At 37.1% G+C, this 12,960-nt stretch overlaps 2 protein-coding genes across 2 annotated transcripts in view; one reads left to right on the top strand and one right to left on the bottom strand.

Moving 5' to 3' along the window:
* Nucleotides 1-3,870: 3,870 nt before the first annotated feature.
* Nucleotides 3,871-12,960, top strand: part of LOC136988481 (protein SSUH2 homolog) — a 33,326-nt gene continuing 24,236 nt past the window's right edge. Inside the window, exon 1 of the mRNA XM_067286348.1 lies at nucleotides 3,871-4,058. The gene's annotated coding sequence lies outside the window, so the exon portion shown is untranslated. The remainder of the gene's footprint in view (nucleotides 4,059-12,960) is intronic.
* Nucleotides 10,036-11,229, bottom strand: LOC136988504 (uncharacterized). The gene has a single exon (XM_067286383.1). The coding sequence runs from the start codon at nucleotides 11,227-11,229 to the stop codon at nucleotides 10,036-10,038; it is 1,194 nt and encodes a 397-aa protein (XP_067142484.1).

Genomic DNA, 12,960 nt, shown 5'->3' on the forward strand with positions numbered 1-12,960 from the left:
TTCTAAATTTATCTGATTGTTTTCAGATGCAATGGCTTCCTTGAAATCTGATAACAAATTAAGTGGAATCTTATTTTCTATCATTTGCAGTTCATAATTAATTGATAAATAAGGTTCATTTTCGGAAAACAATTCCTTACGCCTAGCAGAAATACATTTTGAATAATCCACCCTATTTAGATCAAAAGGAAACGAACCACATGCTTCAAACCCATGTTTCCAATTTCAAAGTTTTCTTGTAAGTTTCAAAGAATGAAGCTGTAAAGTTAGTTTTAGAAACTGATTTTGATGATCGCTGCTTGTGTTTTCTGACAACATTTTTCCACTGACGATTAAGCGGTCGAAAAATTGCAACATCACAAGGCTGGATAATATGAGTTTCATTTGGCAATAAACAAAAGAGGAGAATTCTTTTCTCAACACAAAAATTATACAGTTTTTCATTTACATGGGAGTTATATCCGTCAAAGAGCAATAATACGGGAAACTGGATATTCTTATCCAGAAGCCAAGGATAGAAGACATTTGCAACCTATTAATAAAATCTGGTACTTATCATCCGGCCTGAATAATTTCTGCCTACAGTAAAGCCATCTGGAACTGAATTTGTAATATGCTTTGAAATTCTCTTGTATGGGAACACTATCATAAGATCCACTGACTGGCCACTTGCAGAAAACTTACACAAAACTGTGATACGCCGTTTTTCTTGTCTTGATGCAATGTTACAAAAGTTCTTATATACTTTAGGTTCCAGAAGTTGGCCAGTTTTTAAAAAAATAGCATCCCTGTTTCATCTGCATTGAAGATACGGGAAGGATTTTGCAGGATATCACTTGCATGTTCTTCTCTGAAATAATTATATAATTTTTCAAACTAATTCCTTATCATCTCTTCTGTAACTTCTCGAGTTTTAGATATCACTTCTGTATTCTTTGCCGCTACATTAGGGTAACTTTTTAGAAAAGGCTTTAGCCATTTTTTCCTGGGTGATCAATTATTAAATAGGTTCTTTCGTTCCATATCTTTCATAACTTCCTGAACTGCGTATTTTACTTCACCAGGATGCATGGGAACACCCAATTTGTCTTTCCCAATAATCCATTTTTCCAACCCGTCTTCCTCCGCTTTAGTTAATGTTGCTGCGGGTCCCATTTTTCGCTCCATTGGTACCTTCCCATATAATTTATTTTATTAAAGTTCCTTTTGGAATGTTAAATTTTTTGCTAGCCTTATTAGCACTCATTTTATTTTCACGTACTGCTTCTACAGCTGCACACAAATCTTCACTATATTGAAAACGACTGTAGGCTTTCTTTTTTTTATTTATTTTATCTGCCATTTTGAATTTATTTCAATAAAAATAAATTCAAATGTTTAAAATGGTTTGAGATGAATAATTAAAATGTGCAGCAATAAATGACCACACAATTTTGAACCATGGTCATATTCTGGCACAAGTCATTTTTTGGTCCTTCACTCATACATTAGTATAAAACAACATTCACAGATTTTGAATTTTGTGCTAAAAAATGAAAATAATGCATATTACTATATCACCATTAAAATGACTGAAGAGTTCCTTCACTGAAAAAGAATCATTTCTCAGATCCACCCTCTATCTACACACCTTTAAATATCAACAAAACCGCCTATCCACACACCTTTAATATCAACGAAACTATTTCCTTACTCAATGCTTAGGAAAATCAATAAATTATTATTTTAAATTGCTACTATATGAATCCTTTGCAACAATTCTTACCTTATTACAATGCAAGCAAGATTACACCTTACACACACATCTCAGAAAAGCTGCCATATTTCAAACACTATCACGCGTAAGAGAATATTTCGAAATGTAGTATATTTTCAGTAATTCAGCGCTTCTGATTAGTTTTTCTTGCCGTGGCTCTTATTTTAAACAAATTTCTAACAATATGGACATTCACTGGTGCAACTACCCTATTTAGCAGTTATATCTAAAACGTGTACAGATAAACTTTACCAATTTTTCTTTCTAGTGTTCAAATTCTGCAGAATAAGCATTTAAAAAAAAAAAACCAGGTTAATGTAACCCTTGGTGCCAAGATGGCGGCGCTTCCGGTAATCTCCAATCCGGGTGTCGTGAGGTAATAGCGATAGAGGGAGCTATCGTGTAATTTACTGACGTAATACGTAATGACGTTTAACGTGATGTAAAAAAGAATGTGAAAGATTATGCAAATTTATAAAATATGACGTGGTAGACGGTAGTTTTTTGTGGAAATATGCAAATTAACCAATAGGTAGACGATACTGACAGTGTTGCGCTGTATCTATAGTGAAATTTTATAAATTTTACTGAGTTTGCTGGCGTTTTCTCCTTTTCTAAGCCGCTGCAAAATTTCAACGGTAGATCAATATATTGGTAATTAGACGGTCTTTTCTAAGCCATTACAGGAAATATAATCCACTTTCAATTGATCCGAATACAGTACGTAAAACGAGAATCGAAACTTAGAACGGTAAACACAAATGAAAACACATGGGCCAGTTGCTAAATAGCCTGCAATTCGCGTTTTTCATGAACTATAGAGGGCTCTGAATTTTTACAAAATGGCTACTTTATCTGGGTCGTTTGTAACTAGTAATGTAAAATTAATCATATATTACTGCCCGATATAATGATATATGCTGCTATATCATTTAGCAGCATATGCCAGCAGCTGTTTATCGAGAAATTTTATAGTAGCAGAACAATTATTGCTAGTGGGATACGTCATTATGTGGTATCAAAGCAAGTGAGTGAGATCGTTCTATGCATATTTGTGCCCTTTGTTAAAAACATCAGCTTTGACAGTGTCCTGTCAGGGTTAGATTTACAAGTAAAAAGCTATGTAAATTGTTGCTTAGGCTTCGACTTTCAAGCAGTCTCAAACATTTGTACAAACAAAAAAAAAAAAAAAAAAAAAATTAAAGTCGAATTTTGTAATAAACATTTTTTTTACAAACCAACAAAACATACTTTACTTTTTATTTTGTGTAGTATTTCGTTAATTTTTTTCTAAGAATTAACGTAAGGTCTTTTTTTTTAAAAAATGATAAAACCAATTTTAAAAAAGATTTTTAAAGGAATGGGTATAAAAATTTAATTAAATTCAGTTATAAAACAGAAGACTAGTGAAACCTAGCATCTCTTTCTTCCAATAACCGTATTGAATCAGAGAGATAGTCTGATTTAATTTTTTTCTTTTTATGATTGACTTCTAAAATTGTAAAGGGTTGGTAAGGGGACTTGCAGAGTTCAGCTTAGGGCTTCGAAATGCTTAAATCCGACCCTGTGTCCCATAAAATAACTGGCATTTTAACTTTAAGAAACTATCTTTTAAAATTGACAGCATAACTTGTTCGTGTAAAGTTGGACAATCGGGAAACTGCCAATTCTTAAGTCTAATTCACTCTTTCACAATTCGGAGAAGCTCATAAATATAACCGACCGATTTCCGAATAATCATCTGTTTTTCGTGTGAGAATAGACGAAAACTTATATTAGGCTCCCGTAAATCTTTGAAATTGCAATTTGGAACGCAACAGAAAGCTTTGCTTTTTCTATTGTTATTCATATTTATTGCTGATAATGCACGAGAATTAATCAAACGACCCAGATGGAATAGTTTTATTTTTAAACACCAGAGGGCGAGCATCCGGTGAAAAATCCGAATAGCTGACGAGAAATACCTATTACACATTGTGTGTGAAATATGCAAGCGTATAAAGAAAAAAGAAACTTTTTACTGTATTTTGTCTTCCCTCATTACTGAGAATACGAAAACTCGTTTTCCTCTACTTAATCCTACCTCTAATTAGTAAGCGGAGCCAAGAATTTAATCCAGCCAATAAACTGTCACGCATTTCGAACTCTTCCCTTACGGGTTTAGAATTCTAGAAATGGGCGTAGTCAGGATAGAACAAACAATTCCGAGAAATCAACTAGTAGTTTCGGAAAAAGTTCTGCGCTATTGACTACGTCTCCGTCATCGTGTTAAGTCGATTGTCGTCCATTTTAATTACATTATGTAAGTATTATTTTTGATTTCCTACGAGTTTATTCAATAATTGTAGAAAGGATGCTCTATCACTTACTGAGTCCCTTTAAAATCGACATTTACCTTTCCAAACTGTTCAATTTCTGATAATTATTGTTATTTTTTACACATTGAGATGTGTAACGTTACGATTAGATATATTTTTTCAACGAAATGAAATCTTCGAAAGTTGGCGTTCTTTCTTTTCGCTCGTGTATACAATTAGTCGATATTCCTCATACGCCAACCGAATAGAAGGTGATCACGTGATAACGGACTCTATGCCCGCATTGCGGGGACGAGGAGACTACGGCACACTTCTGGGTGCAATGCCCGAAGTACGCGGCAGCCCGCCGGGATTTTACCCTAGTCAGGTCATTGGCCCCGCTTTACTGGCCGAACGCGGCCAACAATCCAAAAGCTCACTTAGCAAGCCTTGAGAAGTACAGTACATAGTACGGACAGGCCGCTTCTCGCAGGGAGGTGGCGCCATCTATCGGAGAAAAGGCGTATCAAGGCCAGAATCTCCATATAAACCGGAGAAATACAGAAAGTACGGACTCAAATCTCCATATGAACTGGAACAAAGAAGTACGGACTCTATGCCAATCGCCCTCTTTCGGCCAAAATATAGAATTTTTCTAACCTAATTGTACCTAAACTGTAAAAAAATAGCGACTACAGTCAAAAAACAGATGAAATTTAAAAAATTGATTTTTATTTACAATTGGTTTTTATTATTATTTGATATTTGTTTTTGATAAAAAAAATTGATAAAATTAATGGTAATTTATTAAGCTTTTTTTTTTTTTAATTGACAATTGAATGATCAACATCAACACATGTTTTTATAAACAAATAAATATCAATAAAATTTAAATCAATTATTTGCCGTTTGGTACTTATTTATTAAACAGTAGGCAATACCAACAAATAAAAATATCAACTTCAACTTTATTGTTTATTTCATTAAAAAAAATTAAGGGACATAATTATTCATTAGAATATGCAATTTGTAATAGGTTGTACCAATTTACTCTCAATTATTATTCTTACATTACTCTCAATTGTGAGAACCAGGGCTAATGCGAATTAAAAATTAGTAAAATCTCAATTTAATTTTATGCTTTTTGTTTTGTTAAAAACCCATAAAGAAGAAAAATTCTATTCATAGATGCAATCAAGGAACTTTACTGTATAAATATAGTTATACAGTAAAGTACAGTACTTCCTCCGTGAGTGACACAACTTGAAAATAATTACTCACCGAGGGAAATAGAGACAAAATTGCGTATTGGAGCAATCGGCAACTTCGCCAAAAATTGGTTGGTTAGTTCTAGTTTTTTGGCACAAGAGCCATACAGGCTATACTGCGCCATGACAAATGGCAAAATTAAACAAAGCTAAATATATATATCACAAAACGTCAATACAACACAAAAACACAAACAAGTGCAAACAAACAGTACAACACAAATATAAATATATACTAAATAAATAAATAAATTAGTTAAATCTCTTTATTAATATTTATAACTTTCAAAAAGTTCAGTATTTTATCAAGATTTGGCCTCTGGCCCAAAATCTCTCTCAAATTTGCATTTCCGAAATACTGTCTGCGACTCTGGTCAAAAGCAACACAGTTGCAAAGTATGTGTTTGACACTTAAAATACAAATGCAATACTGGCATACTGGCTGGTCATCACCCTTTAAAAGGTATTGATGAGTAAGCCGAGTATGTCCAATCCTCAGACGAGTAAGAATGACTTCAGATCTCCTATCATACTGTTTGTTGTGTGTCCAATTTTCTATTATAGGTTTGATCTCGTAAAGTTTATTGTGGACTTGTTCGTTCCACACATTTTGCCATCTCTCTGCTACTCGTTTTTTAACGACCAGCTTCAAGTCACCTCCTTCAATAAACATTCTATGCTGAGAAGGACTTGCTGACTTTGCAGCTGCGTCAGCTTCTTCATTCCCTCTTATACCTACATGGCCTGGGACCCAACAAAATTTTACAAGAATATTACTCGCAATAAGATGGCAAAACAGTTTGCGAATTTTAATCACTATAGAGTGAGAACTAGGTTCATGTGAGATCAAAGCCTGAAGTGCACTAACTGAGTCAGTGTAAATAACACAGCGACGATGACCTTTACTAATTATATATTTTAAGGCTAGGTAAATAGCCTGCAACTCTGCAGTAAAGATGGAAGAATTCGATGCAATTTGTTCTGCCACGATCTCATCCTGGCAGACAAAGGCTGAGCCAACGTAATCAACCGATTTCGATCCATCAGTATAAATAGGAATTAAATTCCTGTCCTGGTGTTGAATTTCTGCAAAGTGCTGCCTATAGATGTAGTCCGGGGTGGATTCCTTAGGAAACTGCTTTAAGCTAAAGTCAACATTAATCACAGGAGTTGACCAAGGTGATATATTATCGACCTCGACCTGTGAAATGTTGCTTGTGTCCAGGTCAATCGTGCTGCTTACATTCTCCATTCTAATGTCAAATGTAGGGACACAACTTGGGCGAGCTGTAAATAATCTTTTCAGCTGAGTATCTGATACTCTACAATAAACTGAAGGTTTAGCCAGAGATTTCTGTTTAATGTAATAGAACAAAGACAACTGCTCTCTCCTGAGAGATAGTGGAGGCTCATAAGCATCCACGTACAAACTTTGAACAGGAGAAGTTCGAAATGCACCAGTGCACAAACGCAATGCTTGATGGTGGATTGGATCCAGCATCCGAAGAGTAGATTCTCGCGCAGAGCCATAAACAACACATCCATAATCCAGCTTAGAGCGAACGAGGGCTCTATATATCCTGAGCATCGAACATTTGTCTGCTCCCCAGGATGAGCAGCATAATACCTTTAAAAGGTTCAGAGATTTTAAACATCTACTCTTCAAATTGTGCAAGTGTGGTAAGAACGTCAATTTATGGTCAAACACGACACCCAAAAATTTTGCTTCATTGACCATTGGGATTTTAACCCCATTTAGGTGAATTTCAGGGTCCAGGTGCAAACCACGCCTTCGGCAAAAGTGGATGCACGAGGTCTTCTCTGCATTAAAAGTAAAACCATTGATCTTGGACCAATTGTCTATGCGATTTAGGGAGGTTTGCAGTTGTCTTTCAATAAAACTCATGTTAGTAGACTGACAGGAGATCTGAAAGTCATCCACATACAAGGAGTGTTTCACACTGGGAGGAAGACACTTAGCTATGCTATTAATTTTGATTAGGAACAGAGTCACACTCAGAATAGAACCTTGAGGAACACCCTCTTCTTGTGTGAAAGGCCTAGACAAAGTGTTGCCCATCCTAACTTGGAATCTTCAATTCTGCAAGAAGTTTTTTATAAAAATTGGCAGATTACCCCGCAGTCCAAATTCATGCAGATCACGGAGTATTCCATATCGCCAGCAGCGATCATAAGCCTTCTCTATATCGAAAAACACAGACACTAAGTGCTGTCGTCTTACAAACGCTTCGCGTATAGATGTTTCAAGGTTTACTAAATTGTCTGTGGTACTTCTGTTCCTACGAAATCCACTCTGATGTGGTGAAAAGTAGTTCTTTTCCTCTAGGAGGAACATCAGGCGTCTGTTTACCATTCTCTCGAAAAGTTTGCAGAGACAACTAGTCAGAGAAATTGGTCTATAATTAGAGGGATTCTTGCAGTCTTTACCTGGTTTGAGTATGGGAATAATAATTGATAGCCTCCAAGAGTCAGGAAAAGTATGTTCTGTCCATATTCTGTTGAACAGATTCAGAAGGTTACTAAGGGAATTGTCTGACAGATTTTTAATCATGCTGTAATGGATTTTATCCGGCCCTACAGCAGTATTCCCCGAGCGAGAGATTGCTGTACATAGTTCTATTCTGCTGAATGGCACATTATATTCCTCATTAGATGGAGAGTGGAAGTTTAGATATTGTTTTTCACTTTGGACTTTATAAGCCTGGAAATTTGTTGTATACATAATATTGCTGGATGAAGACGAAAATGTTTCACCCAACAAATCAGCAATACCTTTTATGTCACTGATTATTGTGCCATTATTTTCCAGCATGGACAGAGAGTGAGAAGCATATTTCCCATTAATTTTATGGATTTTATCCCAGACTGCTTTTGAGCTGGTGGAAGATGTTATGCTAGAAACATACTTCCTCCAGGAATCCCTTTGGCTTTGCCTCCTTATTTTTCTGGCATTTGCCTTTGCTTTTTTAAAAGCTATCAAATTCTCAGCAGTGGGGTATCTTCTGAAAATCCCCCATGCTTTCTTTTGTTTTTTAAATGCTGCCTCACAATTCTGATCCCACCATGGTTTCGGATGTTTTGGATATCTGGTTGATGTTATCCCCATTGTTTTTTCGGCTGCCTCAATAATACTGGAAGTGACAAATTCAACTGCGTCATTGATATCAGCAGCATTGACCATTTCCTCAGTGATGTTAGCCAAAGAGGAAAATGCAGGCCAATCTGCCGTTTCAAATTTCCAGCGTGGTGGACGGGCTGTTTCACAGCTTTCTCTGCCTCGATATTTTAAAAATATTGGGAAGTGGTCACTAGAGAGTGGATTAGATCCAACCTCCCATGTAAACGCTGAAAACAGATTCGGGGTTGCTAATGATAGATTGTTAACACACGCACGTGGTGATTTATGATCTAACAAAGAGATACCAGGAAATAAGATAAAAACGTTTTTTATTTACACCCGTGGTCTGTACAATAATCAGGATTCTTATATATTCCGATGCTCCTCGTAAAGTCCGTTCGTACTCTTGTACGATCAATTAACACTAAACCCAGACAGAACTCGTTGACGCGATCCCCGCGACAAAAGATAAAGATAAACGATCAATATAAAATTTACCGCGGTACACAGAAGTCTTATATCTAAAAACTAAACTACTTATACTAACAAACAAAAAGAGAAGAAGGTGAAGGATAGAGAATAGGATGAGACAAGAAGGGTACCCAAAATTGGTGAACACTCTGGTGGTGGTGGTGGCCGAAATATTTCTTTCTTGAGGGTTGAGGAAAAACGACGTAAATATCTTCAGTTAAAAACCTTCCTATAACTTTCAGAAGTCCTGAGATCAAAATATTCAGTCTTAGCTTGACTAATGTCTCTCCAACTGATGCTAAAACAGTCTGGAGAACACTACACTGCGTCTTCTTCCTCCGACGCCCCAGCCAAAAGTAGCTTATCCTGTCTTACTTTTACCCTCAGGGTTACCACCTTTCTTTTGTTTTCGAAGTAGGTGACTCACCACCCATATTAAGAAGCTTCTAGAAGTTGAAAGACAAAAGAATCGAGAACAAAGAAGGAAGAAAGTATAGAAATATATACATATATATTAGAAATATACAAAAAAATACTGGTGTACTACCACAAGATCAATGGCAGTGAATGTTCTTGTTGGGGCGTGGAAGTATGTCACTTCTCCAGTATTAAATAAATACAGTTGGTGATTGCCTATAAATCTCTCAATGGCCCTGCCTCGACGGTTTATGTCAAGACTGCCCCACATTGGATTGTGGCCATTGAAATCACCAAGTAAAAGGAATGGAGTCGGCAGTTGTTCAACCAAGGCATCCAATTCATCTTCCTCGACTCTGACATCTGGTGGCAAGTATATGGAACAAACTGTGACAGTTACTCCAATAGAAATTCTGACTGCCACAGCTTGCAGCTCTGTTGTTATTTGTACCGGTAAGGACGGGATGCAGTTTGAAACCAGTATAGCCACACCTCCACTGGCGCGGTTGTGGCTATCATCATCCTTGCGGTAGAGTCCAAATCCTTTTAAAGATATTTTTTCTCCAGGTTTTAAATGTGTTTCCTGGAGTGCCACGCAGAGAGATGTGGTAGGTGATGTCAAGTGTTTAACGTCAGAGAAGTTGTTGCGGAAACCACGACAGTTCCACTGAATTATTTTATAATCCATTATGTGTTTGATACAGCATTCTTTGCAAAAGTGTCCCTCTTCAATTTAACTGATGATTTTCCTTTTAGAGGCGATGTTGTTTGGGTCACCTCCAGTTTATTCTCTTCGTCAGAGATATCAGAGAACTCACTCATCGACTGAGCCTCCGATTTTTTGGATTTGGAGAGTGCTGCTTTCACTCTCTGTTTGTTTAGTGGGTTCTTACTCGCTTTTTTGGAACCCACATTCCTAGTTGTTATCCCAGTTTTTGGTAGAGGTGTTTTTGCTTTTGTACTTTCCTGTTCTGGTGTTTTCATAGATGACAGTATTAAACATTTCGCATGGCGTGTAAAAGATTCACTTGGGGATACAGAAATCTCTGTTTGAACCCCACATGTGTTAGTAGATTTCAACACGGCAGCAAATGTCTTTTGTTGCATAGGTGCACTTGGAGTGACCATACGACGAGCCTCTGGATATGAGATGTTTTTCACAGTTTTTACCCGTTGGATCTCTTTTTCTCTTTGCCATGCGGTACACTTTCGTGAGTAGGAAGGATGGGCATCTTTGCAGTTCACACAGTGTGGCGTACTTTTACATTCAGTACTGTTGTGACCTTCAGTTCCACACTGTGCGCACAAGTTTTTGCCTCGACAAGAGGTCTGGGAATGTCCAAATCGCTGGCATTTAAAGCAACGCAGCGGATTTGGAATATACGGACGAACTGCGCAGCGCAGATATCCTGCTGTAACGAAAGATGGCAGTGTCGGGTTGTTGAATGTGATAATTAAATGTTTAGTGGGTATCAACTTGCCGTCTCGACGGATCGAAATGCGTCGGACAGAAGTGACACCTTGGTCCGAGAGGCCGATCTGAATGTCTGATTCATCTTCAGACATCAAGTCAAACTCAGATATCACACCACGTGATGAGTTCAAACTTCCGTGTGGTGTGACCGATATTCCCATGTCTCCAAGAGTTGTACTTGACAAAAGCTTTGTTGTTTGTTGAGGAGAGGCTGTTTCTACAAGTAAGTCCCCTGACCTCAATTTTTGAATTTTTTTCAAATGCCGAATGGTTGATTCAAACAGCTTTTGAATCAAAAAGAGGGAACACTTAGCAAGGGGTTTTTCTCCAGTTGCATGTACTATTAAGTAAGCAGGTTGGCTGGAGGTCTTTACTTTGGTCGCTTGAATTGAGTTTTTGCAATCCATATTTAAGAATGTATATTCAGCTCCTAGTGACCCCACCCACCATGGGGCCCAACAGGGGGATGCCGTCACATGGGAGACTCCCATAGACCGTCGCACCAGGGTTTCCCAGGAGCTATACCCTCACAATGCAGTCGAGAAGAGCACACCTTGTCTGACGTGTCTGCCCGGTCTGCATCGATCGGTTGACTCCAAGCCGAGGTCAAGGATGACTCAACGACCAGCCGATTGACTCAAACGGAGCCTGATTTGAGCCTCCCGTTTATCCGAAGCAGGGGCCAAAGCAGTGTGTTGGGGACGGTATGTTGCCCCTCAACTACCAGGATCCCCCTTTCCGGCATACGGGTCACCACGCACGGCAAACACGTGGGTGGGCGTTCAGATCCCAGGGATGGTAAAGAAGAGTTACTAAACCATCTCTGGGAGGTCCCCTCACCACGGACAGGAACCCACATCGAGGGGGCCAAAAATTGGCATCAGAATGACCGGGGGAGACCCCGAATAAAAGGAAAAAGAATTGATGACGACAGAGTGTCCGGAATTATAAAAGCAATAATAGTTATAGGTTAATGTTACCTATGGTTTTAAAATGGCGGCTCGTCTCTGATTCCAGCAAATAGAAGAAAGGAAACAGTGGGGACGCACGTTCTAACCTAACCTATTCTAATAATTTTGTTGGTAATAATTATGGTAATTTATTAGAATAGGTTAGGTTAGGTTAGGTTAGAACGTGCATCCCACTGTTTCCTTTCTTCTATTTGCTGGAATCAGAGACGAGCCGCCATTTTGGAACCATAGGTAACATTATCCTAATTATAAAATATGCACTAAATTTTCAGTTGAATTCTTATTATTTAATATATTCAGACAATCTTGTATGGCTGTTGTTCCTGCTGACGGAAAACATCAACTAGAAGAGGAAAATAATTTTCTGTAGTCTTCTAAGTAGGGTTACCAACCGTGTCATTTTCGCCTGGAGACTCCAGTTTTGGTGACATTTATCCAGTCTCCAGTTTTACTAGTAATTTCACCAGGAATATCAATGTTTTACTTATTCTTCTTTAATATTAAAATTTAAAATCGGTTTGTTAATTATTCTGTAACATTCACATTATTCCTCATATTTCCAGATCGAAAACTTTTGTTGAAAATTTGCATACAAAATCATCATTACGATAAGCGCCATCTACATTTCATTACTAAACACTCATGTCATCGAGATTACTGGAAGGGTCGCCATATTTCGCTACCATAGGCAGCGTTGCCAGATTTGGCTACTTTGTGCAAAATTTGGCTATCCTTTTATCAGTTTCGCATAAAAAAATATCATTTGGCGCATTGGCTACTTTTTGGGCTACAGAAATTTGACTTGGATGCGTTTTTGGTTACATATTATTTATAAATATATTATTTGAATAAAAATGCACTTTAAAATGGTGTTTCGTCGTTTTTTATTAATTAGAGACCCAAATAAAACAAATATTTGTGTTTTTCAAATAAATTTTTGTTTGTCTCCTTTAATAAATGAATTCATTTATTTCTAAGTAAAAATTGAAATTGTCTGTAGAAGTAATTTTTTAAAATATCCTTTTTTGTGATAAAGTTTTAATACTTATTACTATAATGAAGATATTCTATATGACAAAATAATTTTAATTCAAAATAACAATTTAGAAAAACTTTCAAATGAGGAGTTATCAACAGAAAAAATATGGGTGTCTATTTTGAAAACCC

The sequence above is a fragment of the Centruroides vittatus genome, unplaced genomic scaffold (genome assembly GCF_030686945.1).
Source record: "Centruroides vittatus isolate TY-2023 unplaced genomic scaffold, ASM3068694v2 contig_1258, whole genome shotgun sequence".
In the NCBI taxonomy this organism is placed as follows: domain Eukaryota; kingdom Metazoa; phylum Arthropoda; class Arachnida; order Scorpiones; family Buthidae; genus Centruroides; species Centruroides vittatus.

What these genes read in the sequence shown, in the direction of transcription:
- LOC136988504 (XM_067286383.1), bottom strand. Translation starts at nt 11,229, where the DNA reads ATGGATTGCAAAAACTCAATTCAAGCGACCAAAGTAAAGACCTCCAGC.